This window comes from Panthera leo, chromosome C1 (assembly GCF_018350215.1).
Source record: "Panthera leo isolate Ple1 chromosome C1, P.leo_Ple1_pat1.1, whole genome shotgun sequence".
NCBI classification, from domain to species: domain Eukaryota; kingdom Metazoa; phylum Chordata; class Mammalia; order Carnivora; family Felidae; genus Panthera; species Panthera leo.
Genome location: NC_056686.1, coordinates 42,251,996 through 42,270,592, shown reverse-complemented (window position 1 = coordinate 42,270,592; position 18,597 = coordinate 42,251,996). Strand labels below are relative to the sequence as shown.

The 18,597-nt window shown below is 38.7% G+C and overlaps 1 protein-coding gene across 2 annotated transcripts in view; it reads right to left on the bottom strand.

Moving 5' to 3' along the window:
• ZYG11B (zyg-11 family member B, cell cycle regulator) overlaps positions 1 to 18,597 on the bottom strand; it is a 91,871-nt gene that overhangs the window by 15,041 nt on the left and 58,233 nt on the right. For both annotated transcript variants that reach the window (XM_042951324.1, XM_042951325.1), the window contains exons 11-13: positions 15,189 to 15,386; positions 15,003 to 15,055; positions 8,981 to 9,078 (exon numbers count right to left, since the gene is read on the bottom strand). In XM_042951324.1, the coding sequence (XP_042807258.1) occupies positions 8,981 to 9,078; positions 15,003 to 15,055; positions 15,189 to 15,386 (349 nt within the window). The remainder of the gene's footprint in view (positions 1 to 8,980; positions 9,079 to 15,002; positions 15,056 to 15,188; positions 15,387 to 18,597) is intronic.

Genomic DNA, 18,597 nt, shown 5'->3' with positions numbered 1-18,597 from the left:
TCTGAGCTGTCAGCACAGAGCCAGACTCAGGGCTCGAACCCATGAACCATGAGATCATGACCTGAGCTGAAGTCTGGCACTTAACTGACTGAGCCACCCAGAAGCTCCAATTAAACTTAAAAAAAAAAAAAAAAAAAAAAAAAAAAAAAAAAAAAAAATTCCCAACCAGGGGCTTCTGGGTGGCTCAGTTCGTTAAGCATCTGACTTCGGCTCAGGTCATGATCTCATGGTTCTTGAGTTGAGCCCTGCATCGGGCTCTCTGCTCTCAACACGGAGCCCACTTCGAATCCTCTCTTCCCCTCTCTCTGCCCCTTCCCTGCTTGTGCTCTCTCTCTCAAAATAAACAAGCATTAAAAAAAAAATTCCCAAGGGGTACCTGAGTGGCTCAGTCACTTAAGGATCCAACTTAAGCTCAGGTGATAATCTTGAGGTTTGTTAAGTTCGAGCCCTGCATCAGGCTCTGCACTGACAGTTAAAAGCCTGCTTAAGATTCTCTCTCTCTGCCTCCCTCTCTTCCCCTCCCCAGTTGTGCGCACATGCACGCTTGCTCTCTCTCTCTCTCAAAATAAAATAAACTAAAAAAAAAATTAAAAATTCCCAGCCTGATGCAGTGGTCACAGATCAGGGCTGCAACTACACATGTTGGAAGCAGGGATGATTCCTAAGTAAGAAATTGTAACTGTACTTTAAAATGTTTTTGTGGTGCCTGGGTGGCTCAGTCAATTGAGTGTCTGACTCTTGATTTAGGCTCAGGTCATGATCCTAGGGTTGTGGGATCAAGCTCCGAGTTGGGCTCTGTACTGAGCATGGAGCCTGCTTGGGATTCTCCCTCTCTCTCTCCCTCTCTGCTCCTCTCATACACTCTCTCCCTAAAAGAGTAAATAATAATAAAATATTTTTGTCAGAATTCCCCAGAGCCTAATGGAGAGGAGATGTTCCATCTGACAGAATTGGGATTAAAAGTGAATGCAATTATACTGCCCAGAAATAAATACAGCCCACTAGTTCTGTACCTATGTAATCTTACCCTCTCTGAATGAGAGTTGACTCAGTGGGAGACAAGTACTAATCTAGTATTACTGCCTGCAATCCAGATCAGCACAGTGGCCAAAACTAATAATGTCCCTTCCAGAGGTAGAAAAGTTTGGTATAAATGAAGAGAAAGAAAAATAGTAGCTAAGGGTACAGAAATGAACAAATGGGTCATGTCATGAGTGAAATCCAAGAGAACACTAACACCGCTAAAGAAGCTCAGAGCAAGAGATATCTCTTAGCTCAGTTGTACCAGCTGCCTGAGAGCAATATATGGCTTCACCTTAAGACCACTTCTGCTTTTGAAACTTTACAAGATCTAATGGAAGCCTGCAAATCTGAGTGGCCTTGCCCTGGCAGACATTTTCATATGATATGATTACTAATGACTGGATAGGACTCTCCTGATGTGCCAGTATCTGTTAACTGTTATGATCTTTTTGTTATAAAGGATCTGCGGTCAAAGATTGGGGTGGCTCGTGGTAGAATAAGAAATTATTTGGTCTCTGTCCCAGGTTCCTGGCAGAGCTCCTCAAATCCTTGGAATTTCCCAATAGGAGTATCTTGTCATTTATCAGGAGTCCCTTTTGAGAACATGCTAATAAGGTGACAGAGCAGAGTCCTTAGACAGCCTCAGGATGAAGCTGGTGAACAGAAAGACCAAATGATTAGAGGGTTGGACCTTTCAGCCCCATCTTTGGACTTCTAGAAAGGGTAAGTGAGGAAGGTGCAGATTAAGCTCTATAAAAACTCCTGAACAAGAAGATATGAGGAGCTTCCACGTTGGTGAATGCATCCACATGCCCTGAAGGACGGTGCACCCCAAGTTCTGTGGGGACAGAAGCTCCTGTACTCAGGATACTTCTGGGCCCCACCCTATGTACCTCTTAATCTGGCTGTTCATCAGTATCCTTTATAATATCCTTTATAATAAACTGGTAAATGTCACTAAATGTTTCCCTGAGTTCTATGAGCTGCTCTAGCAAATTAATCAAACAGAAGAGGGGCTTATAGGAACCTCTAATCTTTATAACCAGTCAGAAGCACAGGTAAAAACCTAGACTTGGGACTGGCATCTGAAGTAGGGCAGTAGTCTTATGGGACTGTAGGATCTGATGTCATCTCCAAGTTAATAGTGTCAGAATTAAACTAAATTTGTAGGACATCTAGTCAGTGTTGCTGAGAATGGGAGAATTGCCTGGTGAGTTGTGGAGAAAACACACACTGGAGCCACAAAACACTGTCTTGATTACTGTAGCTTATAGAATAGCTGGAAGTCAGGTAGTGGAAGTGCTCCAATTTTGTTCTTCATTTTCCTAAGTTATTTTAATATTCTTTGCACTTCTGTATGAATTTTAGAATCAGTCTGTCAATTTCTCTTCAAAAGCCTGCTGGGATTTTGACTGGGGCTGTATAAATCTACAACAGACTTGGGGAGAATTGTCATTTTAACATTAAGTCTTTCAACTCATGAATATGGTAGATCTCTCCATTTAGCTAGGCCTTCTTCAATGTCTCTCAGCAGTGCTTTGTTTTTCTGTGTACAGGTCTATACATTTTGGTCAGACACACCCATCCCTAAGTATTTCATAGTTTTTGACACAATTGTAAATGTCATTTTTCCATTTATATTGGTTGTTGTTGGTATACAGAAATGCAACTGATTATTGTGTATATCGTGTATCCTGGAACCTTGTTAAACTCAATTAGAACTAGTTGCCCTTTTGCAGATTTCATGGGATTTTTCTAGAGATAATCAGGTCATCTGTTACCTCATTCTTTCCACTCTGGATGTCTTTTGTTTCTTTCCTGATCACACTGGACAAATCCTCCATTACAATGTTCAATATGGTGAGACTGGACACCCTCTTGTTCCTGATCTTGGTAGGGCAACATTCACATTTAATTTTTCACTATTAATTTTGATGTTAGCTATAGGATTTCCTTAGACATCCTTTATCAGGACTGTGTAGTGGATTTTGTCAATTCTTTTTCTGCATCTATTTTCTGCTTTTCGTTTTTTTTTTTTTTTTAATGTTTATTTTTGAGAGCGAGAGAGTGCGCGAGCAGGAAAGGGGCAGAGAGAGAGAGAGAGAGAGACAGAATCTGAAGCAGGCTCCGTGCTGTCAGCACAAAGCCTAACGTGGGGCTCAAGCCCATGAACTGTGAGATCATGACCTGATCTGAAGTCAGACGTTCAACTGACTGAGCCACTCAGGTGCCCCAGATTGCTTTTCTTTCCTCTTCTGGTAATAGAAAGGAACACACTGATTTTCAAATGTAAACCAACCTTGCATTCTTGGAATAACCTTCCTGGTCCTTTTTATACACTGTTGGGTTCCATTTGTTAGAAAATTAAGAATTTCCTCATCTACATTCATGAGAGATATTGTTCAGTAATTTTCTTTTCTTACAAGGTCTTTGTCTGGTACTGATTTCAGGGTAATTCTGGTTTTCTTCCCACCCCACATACCCACCGCCCCCCCAAGCTTTATTTCTCTCTAAGCTTCAGTTTAGATAGTTTCTACTGCTATGCATTTAATTTTGCTGATCTTTTCTTCTGTTATCTACTATTAAGTTCATTCAGATATATATTTTTTCATTTTTAGAACCTTTTTTAATGTTTATTTTTTTCTTTAATTTTAATTTAATTTTTTAAAAATAATTTACATCCAAATTAGTTAGCATATAGTGCAACAATGATTTCAGGAGTAGATTCCTTAGTGTCCCTTACCCATTTAGCCCATCCCCCTTCCCACAACCCCTCCCGTTACCCTCAGTTTGTTCCCCATATTTATGAGTCTCTTCTGTTTTGTCCCACTCCCTGTTTTTACACTATTTTTGTTTCCCTTAATGTTTATTTACTTTTAAGAGAGAGAGAAACAGCGCGAGCAGGGGAGAGGCAGAGAGAGAGAAACACAGAATCTGAAGCAGCTCCAGGCTCTGAGCTATCTGCCAGAGCCCAATGCTGGGCTCAAACCTACAAGCTGTGAGATCATGACTTGAGTTGAAGTCAGATGCTTAACTGACTGAGCCACCCAGGCACCCCATCCAGATATTTTTCATGTCAAATATTTAAAGTTTTAGCTATAGTATTTCTATTTTATTTACTTTTTATATTTTTTCTTCTATTAATATTCATGTTTTCTTTTTAAAATCTTGGATCATATCTATAAAAATTTTTTTGAAGTTACTTTTCTGGTATTTGCATTATCAGCATCACTTCTGGGTCTATTTCAAGTGTCTGATTTTTCTTCTGGGTATGGGTCACATTTTCCTGCTTCTTCCCTCATCTAGCAATTTTTATCAGATACTAAACATGTTGTTGAGTTAGGCTAGATTTTGTTCTTTTTTTTTTTTTTTTTTAATTAAAAAAAAATTTTTTTTTTTTAACGTTTCATTTATTTCTGAGACAGAGAGAGACAGAGCATGAACAGGGGAGGGTCAGAGAGAAAGGGAGACACAGAATCTGAAGCAGGCTCCAGGCTCTGAGCTGTCAGCACAGAGCCCGACGCAGGGCTTGAACTCGCGGACTGCGAGATCATGACCTGAGCCGAAGTCGGATGCTCAACCGACTGAGCCACCCAGGCGCCCTGATTTTGTTCTTTTTTTAAAAGAGTGCTTAGTTTTTCTCCGGCAGAAAGTTAATTTATTTTCAGAGCAACTTAACCATTTCAAACTTGTTTTTAAGCTGTGTTAGTGTCACCCTAGAGAAGCCTTTATTTTAGGGCTAGTTTAATCTCTTCTAGCATCTGTACTGAATGCCCTGGGTGTTAAGTTCTTTCCAGTGTTAGGAAGTTTAGTATTTCCAAACCCTGTGTGAGCTCCAAGTGTTGTTCAGTTAGCCACTCCTTGGTATTTGTTCTTTCTCAGACTTCAAGGAGTCTCATCCTAGACATTCACAGCTCACTAACCAGACAAAAACTCAAGAAACCTTTAAGATTTCTGGAGTCTCTTCTAGATGTAGCTTTCACCTCTGCATTACTCTGCCTTATAAATTCCATACATTTTGTCCGATACCTCAATCTCACCAAACTTATCTCCTCAGGTCAATGAAATTGCTGTGCTGTACTTGGTTCTCTTTCAGGGATGGGAATCTTTGCTGCCTTTTGCCTACTGTCTAGAAAGATTTGTTCCAAATCTTTCCCATCCTGTGTTTTCTAGTATTAATGGTTAGAGGGCTAGTCTGGTACAAGTTACTCTGTCATGGCCCCCAGAGTATAAATTTCTGCTTATATAATTTTCTATCATGTCTTCTTTACTAATAACATACAAATATACCACTGTCTGGGTATTTCAACATTACTTCACATTTATCTATTGCTGGACCTCTAGGTTATTTAGACTTAATTGCTATTATAAATAACGGTCTGATGAATATCTCTCAAACAAGTGCTTGGATATAATTTTAAAATTAAAAGGTAGACTACTTAAATGTTGATCAATAGGGAAGTGGCTATATGAATTACTGCTAAGTTCATTTATTAAGTATAGAGGAATGTATTAAGGGTTATGTCCCCCAAAAAGACAGGTTAAAGTCCTAATCTCCAGTACTTCAGATTGTGACTTTATTTGGAAATCGAGTTGTTGCTAATATAATTAGTTAAGATGAAGTCATTAGAGTGGACCTTAATCCATTATGACTGGTGTTCTTTTATGAAAAGGGGAGATTTGGACACAGAAACATATACACAGAAAACAATGTGAAGACATGTGGACAAGATGGTCATCGGACAGGAGTGATGCGTGTAAAGCCAAGGAATGCTAAGGATTGGTAGCACACACCAGAAGCTAGAAGAAGCAAGGAAGAACTCTTCCCTAGAGCTGTCCCAGAAAGTATGGCCCTAAAGACACCTTGATTTTAGACTTCAAGCCTCCAGAACGGAAAGACAAACATTCCTGTTGTTTTAAGTCACCCACATGTGGTACTTTGTTATGGTAGTACTAGGAAACTAATATACCATACAATAAAGATTATGTGATTACTAAAAATCATGTTGTCAAAAACTTTCTAAAATACGGGAAAATACTCATTATAATGTGTGATATATAGGTACTATTATTATTCCCATTTAACAAATGTGAAACTGCAGCCCCAGGCTTACTGATTTCTTCAAGATGTCATACATAAGTGCTGGAACATGATTTGAATCCAGGTAGATTCCTGTGTGCTTTTGCTACTATGCTATACTATCTCTTAATTATTAAAAGCTGTAAGCAGCATTAGAACTTTTAATGCAAACTGAGAAGTCAATTCCATTTAAATATAAACAAAATAAGCCAGGGAAGCAGGAATATAGAAACCTAAACTACTTGAGTTGGAGATAAATATTCTAACATTCCCCAATTACAGTGTATTTTGTTTATTTTCATTTTTTTAAAAAATAATCTCTACATTCAACAGGGGCCTCGAACTCACAACCCCAAGATCAAGAGTCACATGGTCTACTGACCGAGCCAGACAGGCACCCCTACAGTGCATTTTGGAATAAATTTTTCAGGGTGATCATCCACAGAATAAACTTAAAAGAACATCAACACTTATAAGTAATAACAAAAATAAATACTTATGTGATAGGCTGTTAAGAAACTAGGGAGTTCTCAGAACCTGTAAGGACAATAAAAGGAGGAAATTTTTGGATCAGAGGCAGTTTAATATAGCTATTGAGGCAGTCTCAATTTTTTTAAGCTTATTTATTTTGAGAGAGAGAGGGGGAGACAGTGTGAGCGGGGCAAAGAGAGAGGGAGAGAGAGAAAATCCCAAGCAGGCTCTTCATCATCAGCACAGAGCCTGATGTGGGGCTCAAACTCACAAATCATGAAATCATGACCTGACTGAAAACCAGGAGTTAGAAGCTTAACCGACTGAACCACCCAGGCACCCCAGAGGAAGTGTCTATGAATGAACTGGGGAATATAGTAGGAAGGGTCAGAAAAGCTCCCAGGTAGGGGCACCTGGGTGGCTCAGTCGGTTAAGCGGCCGACTTCGGCTCAGGTCATGATCTCGCGGTCAGTGAGTTCAAGCCCCGCATCAGGCTCTGTGCTGACAGCTCAGAGCCCGGAGCCTGTTTCAGATTCTGTGTCTCCCTCTCTCTGACCCTCCCCCGTTCATGCTCTGTCTCTCTCTGTCTCAAAAATAAATGTTAAAAAAAAAAAAAATTTTAACACAAAAAATAAAAAAAAAAAAGAAAAGCTCCCAGGTAGAAGTTTAGCTGGGTACAAGGCAATTTTCTCTATCACATCCTATTCCCTAAACCCCTGTCCTCTGTGTATCTCACATAAAAGAGCTTTCACTGAATTGCCTTTTTGTGTTATGCACTGAGTTTTCATCAAAGAATAAGAAGGTATCTTGTAAGATGTTACTGCTATTTACTACATCACTATTGTTAAAAACAACTCTCACACTAGCTGTATGAGTCCATTTATAATATCATCCCTATTGAGGTTCTGTAAAAAAAAATTTAATTTGTAGTTAATTGCCCAGAAAAGCTTTACTTCCCTGTAAGGATATGGAATAGTATTTCCTCCTTATATGTAAAGAGAACTATATAGCTGATTATTTGCAGCCCAGCCACAAAAAGAACATGAATCACCATGTATGGTCTATATATTTATATTCTACTATTTTCCCTATAACCTTTAATTTCTTTTCCAATTATTTTTCCTTGGTCCTGATCTCTAATTTTAAATACTAAAAAAAAATGTTTTTAATGTGTATTTATTTTTGAGAGAGAGAGAGACAGAGCGTGAGTGGGGGAGGAACAGAAAGAGAGGGAGACACAGATCTGAAGCAGGCTCCAGGCTCTGAGCTCTCAGCACAGAGCCCGACGTGGGGCTCAAATCCACAAACCCCAAGATCATGACCTGAGCCAAAGTCAGACACAATCGACTGAGTCACCCAGGCACCCCTAATTTCAAATATTTTAATTTATACTCTATTAAAATGTTTCTACTATTAAAGTGTTTTTTCTGCAGTGTTTCAAATCATTTAATGGAATGAATTTTATTAATAAATAACCAACAAAGAGTTGTATCATAACCCTCAAAAAAGAATAATATGGAATCTGATCCAAATTCTTGCTTCTCCAGAGACCATGAATGCAGACAGCAATGTCTTAAACAATGAAGTTTTATGTGGATGAGGGCTGGGTACTGAAATGTACCATAATCACTGGATCACCTTAAAACTTTTGATTAGCAAATGGACTCACTATAGGCTCCTTTTTTTTTTTTTTTTTTTTTTTTTTTAAGGCCCAGCACGGGGCTTGAACTCACAACCTGAGATCATGACTTGAGCTGAGGTCAAGTGTCAGACATTTAGCCAACTGAGCCGCCCAGGCACCCCATGTAGGAACCTAATTTTTATACTCCATGACGTCAGAACAGTGTCTCATTCATCACTATCATTCAGTATCTAGTATTACTGAGATAATTCTGAAAGAATAAATTTAGTTTATAACCTAAGATTCTCTCTTAAGTAATCTCTGCACCCAGTGTGGGTGGGGCTTGAACTCATGATCCTGAGATCAAAAGTTGCATGCTCTACCAACTGAGCCAGCCAGGCACCCCTAAAGGTTCTTATATTGTGTCTTTTAAAATCTGTGTCCTTAAAAAAAAAAAAAATCACTTCAATATACCTTTAAAGGGGCGCCTGGGTGGCTCAGTCGGCTAGGCGTCCGACTTCGGCTCAGGTCACGATCTCGCGATTTGTGAGTTCGAGCCCCACGTTGGACTCTGTGCTGACAGCTCGGAGCCTGCAGCCTGCTTCAGATTCTGTGTCTCCCTCTCTCTCTGCCCCTCCCCTACTTGTGCTCTGTCTCTGTCTCTCAAAAAGAAATAAATGTAAAAAAAAAATTTTTTTTTAAATATACCATTTAGAAATGGCTTTCTTGTGTTAAGGAGAATATCACTTGAAAAAGAAAAACATAGTTCTCTTTTTGGTACATACGATTCTTGCTGCAGACATGTTGCATGGCCCAAACTGCCCATAGCTGGACTCCTGGTGTTGTGAAACAGCCAAGTAAAGGGAAAAATGGATTAAAGGACCTAAAGTTTCAAAAGAAAAAAAATAAAGTTACATCCTATACTTAGTGTCATTTCTAAAGCAATCATTCCTGAGCTTTTCATACTAGAAATTTCATCCAACTATTTTTAAACTAATATAAATGAATTATAGAGCATTTTTTCCTTGTCTTGAGACACTTGAGAAAGGATCATATTCATATAAAGTTTTGGTACAAAAGTTGGAAGGTGATCAGAACAAGGTACTGGCAGAAATATTTTTTTGGAAATACTCTTTTGGTATTGAAGATAAACATTTAAGAATAACAGACCTTGTTTTGGAAACTGAGAAAAGGAGGAGTTAATTGGCAACTATCTGGTAGAACACCACGAAAGTGAATACCAGCCTTTCAATTTCTACCAGTCCTCTGCCTTCTGCTCCAAAATAGATAGAACATAAGTTGGGGAAATCAAAAATGTTGGCACTATCAGCATTTGTGAAGTAGAGAACAAAAATAAGATGCAATAATGTTATTTATATGGCAATATGGAGTCCTTCAGGAAATTAGTAACTTAGCTCTGAAGTCACCTGTCATAAACAGTGAGGCATCCAATATGCACTTTAAGAAATTATCACAAACTGTTTCCCCAAACTAACCTGGTGCTACTTCTAGTTCTTTCAGTGTGTCATCTTGTCCTGGACCTCTTTGCATTAAGACATTATCTCTTCTTCCTAAAATCTTCTGCCCCTACTTAGTTATCTCTCAAAATTCAGCTCATAATTTACTTCCTCTGGAGGCTTTTTACCATTTTCCATTGCATTTAAGTACTGTCATCTTTAATTTCATAGCATCCTATGTATATAACTAGCTTAATAGTGAATTATGTCTGATTCACATTTGGTGTCCCTCACTAGGCTGTAAGGTTCTTCTCTGTAGGCAACATGTCTTTTTTTTTCCCCCCCAGATTAGTTTATTGGATTCATCTTTTTTTTTAAATATATGAAATTTATTGTCAAATTGGTTTCCATACAACACCCAGTGCTCATCCCAAAAGGTGCCCTCTTCAATACCCATCTCCCACCCCCCATCAGCCCTCAGTTTGTTCTCAGTTTTTAAGAGTCTTTTATGCTTTGGCTCTCTCCCACTCTAACCCCTCTCTCTCTCTCTCTCTTTTTCTCCTTCCCCTCCCCCATGGGTTCCTGTTAAGTTTCTCAGGATCCACATAAGAGTGAAAACATATGGTATCTGTCTTTCTCTGTATGGCTTATTTCACTCAGCATAACACTCTCCAGTTCCATCCACGTTGCTACAAAAGGGCCATATTTCATTCTTTCTCATTGCCACGTAGTACTCCATTGTGTATATAAACCACAATTTCTTTATCCATTCATCACTTGATGGACATTTAGGTTCTTTCCATAATTTGGCTATTGTTGAGAGTGCTGCTATAAACATTGGGGTACAAGTGCCCCTATGCATCAGTACTCCTGTATCCCTTGGGTAAATTCCTAGCAGTGCTACTGCTAGGTCATAGGGTAGGTCTGTTTTTAATTTTTTGAGGAACCTCCACACTGTTTTCCAGAGCAACTGCACCAGTTTGCATTCCCACCAACAGTGCAAGAGGGTTCCTGTTTCTCCACATCCTCTCCAGCATCTATAGTTTCCTGATTTGTTCATTTTGGCCACTCTGACTGGCGTGAGATGATATCTGAGTGTGGTTTTGATTATTTCCCTGATGAGGTGCGACGTTGAGCATCTTTTCATGTGCCTGTTGGCCATCGGATGTCTTCTTTAGAGAAATGTCTATTCATGTTTTCTGCCCATTTCTTCACTGGATTATTTGTTTTTCGGGTGTGGAGTTTGGTGAGCTCTATACGTTTCAGATACTAGCCCTTTGTCCGATATGTCATTTGCAAATATCTTTTCCCATTCCGTTGGTTGCCTTTTAGTTTTGTTGATTGTTTCCTTTGCTGTGCAGAAGCTTTTTATCTTCATGAGGTCCCAATAGTTCATTTTTGCTTTTAATTCCCTTGCCTTTGGGGATGTGTCAAGTAAGAAATTGCTACAGCTGAGGTCAGAGAGGTCTTTTCCTGTTTTCTCCTCTAGGGTTTTGATGGTTTCCTGCTTCACATTCAGGTCCTTTATCCATTTTGAGTTTGTTTTTGTGAATGGTGTGAGAAAGTGGTCTAGTTTCAACCTTCTGCATGTTGCTGTCCAGTTCTCCCAGCACCATTTGTTAAAGAGACTGTCTTTTTTCCATTGGATATTCTTCTCTGCTTTGTCAAAGATTAGTTGGCCATACGTTTGTGGGTCTAGTTCTGGGGTTTCTATTCTATTCCATTGGTCTATGTGTCTGTTTTTGTGCCAATACCATGCTGTCTTGATGATTACAGCTTTGTAGTAGAGGCTAAAGTCTGGGATTGTGATGCCTCCTGCTTTGGTCTTCTTCTTCAAAATTACTTTGGCTATTCGGGGCCTTTTGTGGTTCCATAGGAGTTTTAGGATTGCTTGTTCTAGCTTCGAGAAGAATGCTGGTGCAATTTTGATTGGGATTGCATTGAATGTGTAGATAGCTTTGGGTAGTATTGACATTTTGACAATATTTATTCTTCCAACCCATGAGCACGGAATGTTTTTCCATTTCTTTATATCTTCTTCAATTTCCTTCATAAGCTTTCTATAGTTTTCAGCATACAGATTTTTTACATCTTTGGTCAGGTTTATTCCTAGGTATTTTATGCTTTTTGGTGCAATTGTGAATGGGATCAGTTTCTTTATTTGTCTTTCTGCTGTTTCATTATTAGTGTATAAGAATGCAACTGATTTCTGTACATTGATTTTGTATCCTGCAACTGCTGAATTCATGTATCAGTTCTAGCAGACTTTTGGTGGAGTCTATCGGATTTTCCATGTATAACAGCATGTCATCTGCAAAAAGTGAAAGCTTAACTTCATCTCTGCCAATTTTGATGCCTTTGATTTTCCTTTTGTTGGCTGATTGCTGATGCTAGCACTTCCAACACTATGTTAAACAACAGCGGTGAGAGTGGACATCCCTGTCGTGTTCCTGATCTCAGGGAAAAAGCTCTCAGTTTTTCCCCATTGAGGATGATGTTAGCTGTGGGCTTTTCATAAATGGCTTTTATGGTGTTTAAGTATGTTCTTTCTATCCCGACTTTCTCGAGGGTTTTTATTAAGAAAGGAGGCTGAATTTTGTCAAATGCTTTTTCTGCATCGATTGACAGGATCATATGGTTCTTATCTTTTCTTTTATTAATGTGATGTATCACATTGATTGATTTGCGAATGCTGAACCAGCCCTGCATCCCAGGAATGAATCCCACTTGATCATGGTGAATAATTCTTTTTATATGCTGTTGAATTCGATTTGCTAGTATCTTATTGAGAATTTTTGCATCCATACTCATCAGGGATATTGGCCTGTAGTTCTCTTTTTTTACTGGGTCTCTGTCTGGTTTAGGAATCAAAGTAATACTGGCTTCATAGAATGAGTCTGGAAGTTTTCCTTCCCTTTCTATTTCTTGGAATAGCTTGAGAAGGATAGGTATTACCTCTGCCTTGAACGTCTGGTAGAACTCCCCTGAGAGGCCATCTGGTCCTGGACTCTTATTTGTTGGGAAGTTTTCGATAACTGATTCAATTTATTCACTGGTTATGGGTCTGTTCAAGCTTTCTATTTCCTCCTGATTGAGTTTTGGAAGTGTGTGGGTGTTTAGGAATTTGTCCATTTCTTCCAGGTTGTCCAGTTTGTTGGCATATAGTTTTTCATAGTATTCGCCGATAATTGCTTGTATTTCTGAGGGATTGGTTGTAATAATTCCATTTTCATGCATGATTTTATCTATTTGGGTCATCTCCCTTTTCTTTTTGAGAAGCCTGTCTAGAGGTTTATCAATTTTGTTTATTTTTTCAAAAAAACAACTCTTGGCTTCATTGATCTGCTCTACAGTTTTTTTAGATTCTATATTGTTTATTTCTGCTCTGATCTTTATTATTTCTCTTCTTCTGCTGGGTTTAGGCTGTCTTTGCTGTTCTGCTTCTATTTCCTTTAGGTGTGTTGTTAGATTTTGTATTTGGGATTTTTCTTGTTTCTTGAGATAGGCCTGGATTGCAATGTATTTTCCTCTCAGGACTGCCTTTGCTGCATCCCACAGTGTTTGGATTGTTGTATTTTCATTTTTGTTTGTTTCCATATATTTTTAAATTTCTTCTCTAATTGCCTGGTTGACCCATTCATTCTTTGGTAGGGTATTCTTTAACCTCCATGCTTTTGGAGGTTTTCCAGACTTTTTCTTGTGGTTGATTTCAAGCTTCATAGCATTGTGATCTGAAAGTGTGCATGGTATGATCTCAGTTCTTTTATACTTATAAAGGGCTATTTTGTGACCCAGGATGTGATGTATCTTGGAGAATGTTCCATGTGCACTCGAGAAGAAAGTATATTCTGTTGCTTTGGGATGCAGAGTTCTAAATATATCTGTCAAGTCCATCTGATCCAATGTATCATTCAGGGCCCTTGTTTCTTTATTGACCATGTGTCTAGATGATCTATCCATTGCTGTAAGTGGGGTGTTAAAGTCCCCTGCAATTACCACATTCTTATCAATAAGGTTACTTATGTTTGTGAGTATTTGTTTTATATATTTGGGGGCTCCCATATTCGGCACATAGACATTTATAATTGTTAGCTCTTCCTGATGGATAGACCCTGTGATTATTATATAATGCCCTTCTTCATCTCTTGTTACAGCCTTTAATTTAAAGTCTAGTTTGTCTGATATAAGTATGGCTACTCCAGCTCTCTTTTGACTTCCAGTAGCATGATAAATAATCCGTCATCCCCTCACTTTCAATCTGAAGGTGTCCTCAGGTCTAAAATGAGTTTCTTGTAGACAGCAAATAGATGGGTCTTATTTTTTTATCCATTCTGATACCCTATGTCTTTTGGTTGGCGCATTTAGTCCATTTACATTCAGTGTTATTATAGAAAGATATGAGTTTAGAGTCATTGTGATGTCTGTAGGTTTCATGCTTGTAGCGTTGTCTCTGGTACTTTGTCTCACAGGATCCCCCTTAGGATCTCTTGTAGGGCTGGTTTAGTGGTGATGAATTCCTTCAGCTTTTGTTTGTTTGGGAAGACCTTTATCTCTCCTTCTATTCTAAATGACAGATTTGCTGGATAAAGGATTCTCGGCTGCATATTTTTTCTGTTCATCACATTGAAGATTTCCTGCCATTCCTTTCTGGCCTGCCAAGTTTCAGTAGAGAGATCCGTCACGAGTCTTATTGGTCTCCCTTTATATGTTAGAGTACGTTTATCCCTAGCTGCTTTCAGAATTTTCTCTTTATCCTTATTATTTTGCCAGTTTCACCATGATATGTCGTGCAGAAGATCGATTCAAGTTATGTCTGAAGGGAGTTCTCTGTGCCTCTTGGATTTCAATGCCTTTTTCCTTCCCCAGATCAGGGAAGTTCTCAGCTATGAATTCTTCAAGTACACCTTCAGCACCTTTCCCTCTCTCTTCCTCCTCTGGAATACCAATTATGGGTAGATTATTTCTCTTTAGTGCATCACTTAGTTCTCTAATTTTCCCCTCACACTCCTGGATTTTTTTATCTTTTTCTCAGCTTCCTCTTTTTCCATAATTTTATCTTCTAGTTCACCTATTCTCTCCTCTGCCTCTTCAATGTAGGCAACACGTCTTACTCATCTTTGAATTTCAAGAGCATAGAACAGGTCCTTGGCACTTTCTTCAATAAATGTGAAATGAAAGAAGAAATGATGAATGACAGGTAACAGAAAAAAGTGAAAATATTTCAATCCTTTTAAAACCAGTAAGAAGATAGATGCCTGAGGGAAAATACATTATACACCTGGTAGCAATAATCTCCAAGCAAGCGAAATGACTAGGTTAAGGGCTTAATATTAATTATCTTGCTAATTACCTGTATGCTACCATCTCACACTCTGGAGTTGGCCATTTCAAAATAGCTGAATGCTGCAAGACACAAGACACACAAGAAAGAATACAATATTTATTTAGCACTGCATTATTGCATTATGAAACTCTGATAGCTTAACTACAATGAATGTTTGTTTGTATGCTTCTAGAAAACACCAAATGACCTTACCAGATCATCCAGAAGAGAATTCCTCTGGCTACGGCTCAATGTCCAAGCTTGTTCACCTCTAGATATTAAATGGGCAATAATTCCAGCTGCAAAGTAACTGACTTCCACTTCAACACTATGCAGGAGGCTACTGATGTGGTCTATAAAATCTTTCCACATTAGTTCAGAATGCAATTCTTGCACTTCAGCTATATTATTCTGGAAGAAAAGAAGATATAAAAATTGAAGTAATATGCATAATGGCTAAATGACCATTTGTATTCTAAGAAGGAACAGAGATTGTAACAATTTAAACACATATCTGCAGGGGCACCTGGGTTGCTCAGTTGGTTAAGTGTCTGACTTTGGCTCAGGTCATGATCTCACAGTTTGTGAGTATGAGCCCCTCATCTGTCAGTGCAGAGCCCGCTTCAGATAATCTGTCTTCTTCTCTCTCCCCTCCCTGACTTGTGCCCACGCATGTTCTCTGTCTGTCTCAAAAATAAATAAACATTAAAAAAAATAAACATGTATCTGCATATACATAAAAGGTAAAGACTTTTGTTATGTTAGCACAGTGTGTTTATGGGTGATTTATTTTCTCTCCTCCCAAAACAATAAAATAATACAGAAACAGTAGTGAGTTCCTTTTTCAGGCAAAATGATGAGGTGGATAACCTAAAAAAATCCCCTGCTATAAAATATCTAGAAGTGATAGTGGGAAAACAGCTAACAACCTTTATTTATTTGTTTGTATATTTATTTTAAAAATGTTTATTTATTTGAGAGAGCATGTGAGCACAAGGGGGTCGGTGGGCAGAGAGAGAGGGAAAGAGAGAATCTAAAGCAGGCTCCGTGCTGCCAGCACAGAGGTTGGATGTGGGGCTCGATCCCATGAACTAAGACTTGATCATGAGCTGAGCCAAAATCAAGCGTCAGACACTTAACTGACTGAGCCACCTAGGTGACCCAACAACCTTTAAATATGTAACCTGTTGGGATAAAAAGCAAATAGGGAACCAAACCAGAGCAGTAACAGGCCATCACTGACTTGTAGAGTCAAGAGCACTGGGTTTTAATAGCCATGCAAAGGCAGAAAGTAAGGCTAAAAACTGGAACTAAGACTTCACATATAAGACAAGGATTTTCAAAGTATCACACCTCAGAAAAAGAGTAGACTGACATAGGTGAATGAAAAAGAGGCCTATTGTAATCTGGGATCTGGCCTAAAAGGAAAAGTCTTCTCTTGCCATTTTCAATAAGGGGCTGTCCTCATGCAAGATTGTAGTTCAAATTTATACCATCTGTTGGTCTGGAGAAACTCCAAGCTGAGAAGCAACAGTAACAGAGGTTGAAGAAAAACCAGGAAAGTTTGGTTATCAAGAAAGCAGAGAGGGGTGAGTATATCAAAAGGACAAAGGGATTAGCAGTTCTGAATAATGTGGAGAGCATAAATAAAATGAAGGCAAAAAAGCATCCCTTTGAGCAATACAGTGATCGTTTTTTAAGATTTTTTATTTTTTATTTATTTATTTATTTATTTTTCAACGTTTTTTATTTATTTTTGGGACAGAGAGAGACAGAGCATGAACGGGGGAGGGTCAGAGAGAGAGGGAGACACAGAATCGGAAACAGGCTCCAGGCTCCGAGCCATTAGCCCAGAGCCTGACGCGGGGCTCGAACTCATGGACCGCGAGATCGTGACCTGGCTGAAGTCAGACCCTTAACCGACTGTGCCACCCAGGCGCCCCTAAGATTTTTTATTTTTAAGTAATCTCTGCACCTAACATGGGGCTTGAACCTACAACCCTGATATCAAGAGTCACGTGCTCTACCAACTCAGCCAGCCAGCCACCCCTCATTACAGTAATTTGTGTCTTAAAAATTTCACAGCCTCAGACCTCCACTGAATGCCAAAGTTTGACTGCTGGCCTATATAAGGTAGACGTTTTATCTGGGCTTGGGATGTGATGGCTTCCTTACACAGTACATAAGGAAGACCTCTGTTCGCATGGGAAACAACTGAGGGGTTTCCAATTTAGACTATGGGTCTAAAGGATCTAAGATCCAACTTAACATACTGCTCTGAAGATTAATCCTCATTCTTAAAACTTAATTTGATCTACTATGAAACAATAATTTTCTTCCTAACATGTTGATTCCATTTCTTAGGAACCAAAACACTGAACTTTGGATTGTTAAGAGACTACTTGTTCCTTAGCTTAAGTCATTTTATAATAAATGAAAGTGAAAGGCATCATGTCCAAATGTATTGTCTGTAATGACTAACAAGTTTTCTTCTTCAACTATGAAAAAGAGGGTAGAAGAGACAAGTTTAACTATACACTACATGAATGTGTATAATCTATTTTTCCACCAGCATCAATGATTAATCATCGCTCCTCTCTAATCTCACATATTCAAATATGAAAAGGCATTTCCATTCATTTTTCTTCTTTCTTAACATTTTATTTACTGAGAGAGAGAGTGCATGGACCCATGTGTGCATGCGCAGGGGGTAGGGCAAAGAGAGAAAGAGAGAGAGAATCCAAAGCAGGCTCCATACTACACACGGAACATTTACAAAGATCATATTCTGGGTCATACACAAGTCTTAATAAATTCCAAAGGACTCACATCAAAGTATGTTCTCTGACCACAAAAAATTTAGATGCAATATTTCAAAATAGGTTATTGAAAAAAAAATTCAAACACAAAGTAATGGAGAAAGATCTGGAAGAAAGCACACCAGGTTGTATTAATATTAATTACCTCATGGAAATGAAAATGATTGAAGTCTGGGGACAGAGTCTTAAGCTTTTCAAATACACTTTTGCACTGTTTCACTAGTTATAATAAACATGTATTCTTTTTGAAATTAAAAAAAGCATTTTTAAAGCCCTATGGAAGCTCTCTTAAAGCCTTATGGAATACTTAAATTCCACCTTTCCTCTTGTGGTGATGTGAACCAACTTCTGTATCTAATAATCCCTATGAACCCTGAATAAAATAATCAAATACCTTCATTTATTTAATACTTCCCTATTTCTGGGAATTTAGGTCTTTTTACATTTTCTACTTTTTTTTTTTTAATTTTTTTTAACATTTATTTATTTTTGAGAAAGAGAGAGACAGAGCATGAACAGGGGAGGGTCAGAGAGAGAGGGAGACACAGAATCTGAAACAGGCTCCAGGCTCTGAGCAGTCAGCACAGAGCCCGACGCGGGGCTCGAACTCACATACCGCGAGATCGTGACCCGAGCCGAAGTCGGACGCTTAACCGACTGAGCCACCCAGGCGCCCCTACATTTTCTACTTTATATTAACCTGAAGCTACAGTGAACAGATAGGTCTTCTTTAAATGCCAGCCCTTAGCTTTCCCCAAAATCCATCTCTCATTGCTCAGTATCTCATACTCTTGCATCTATAA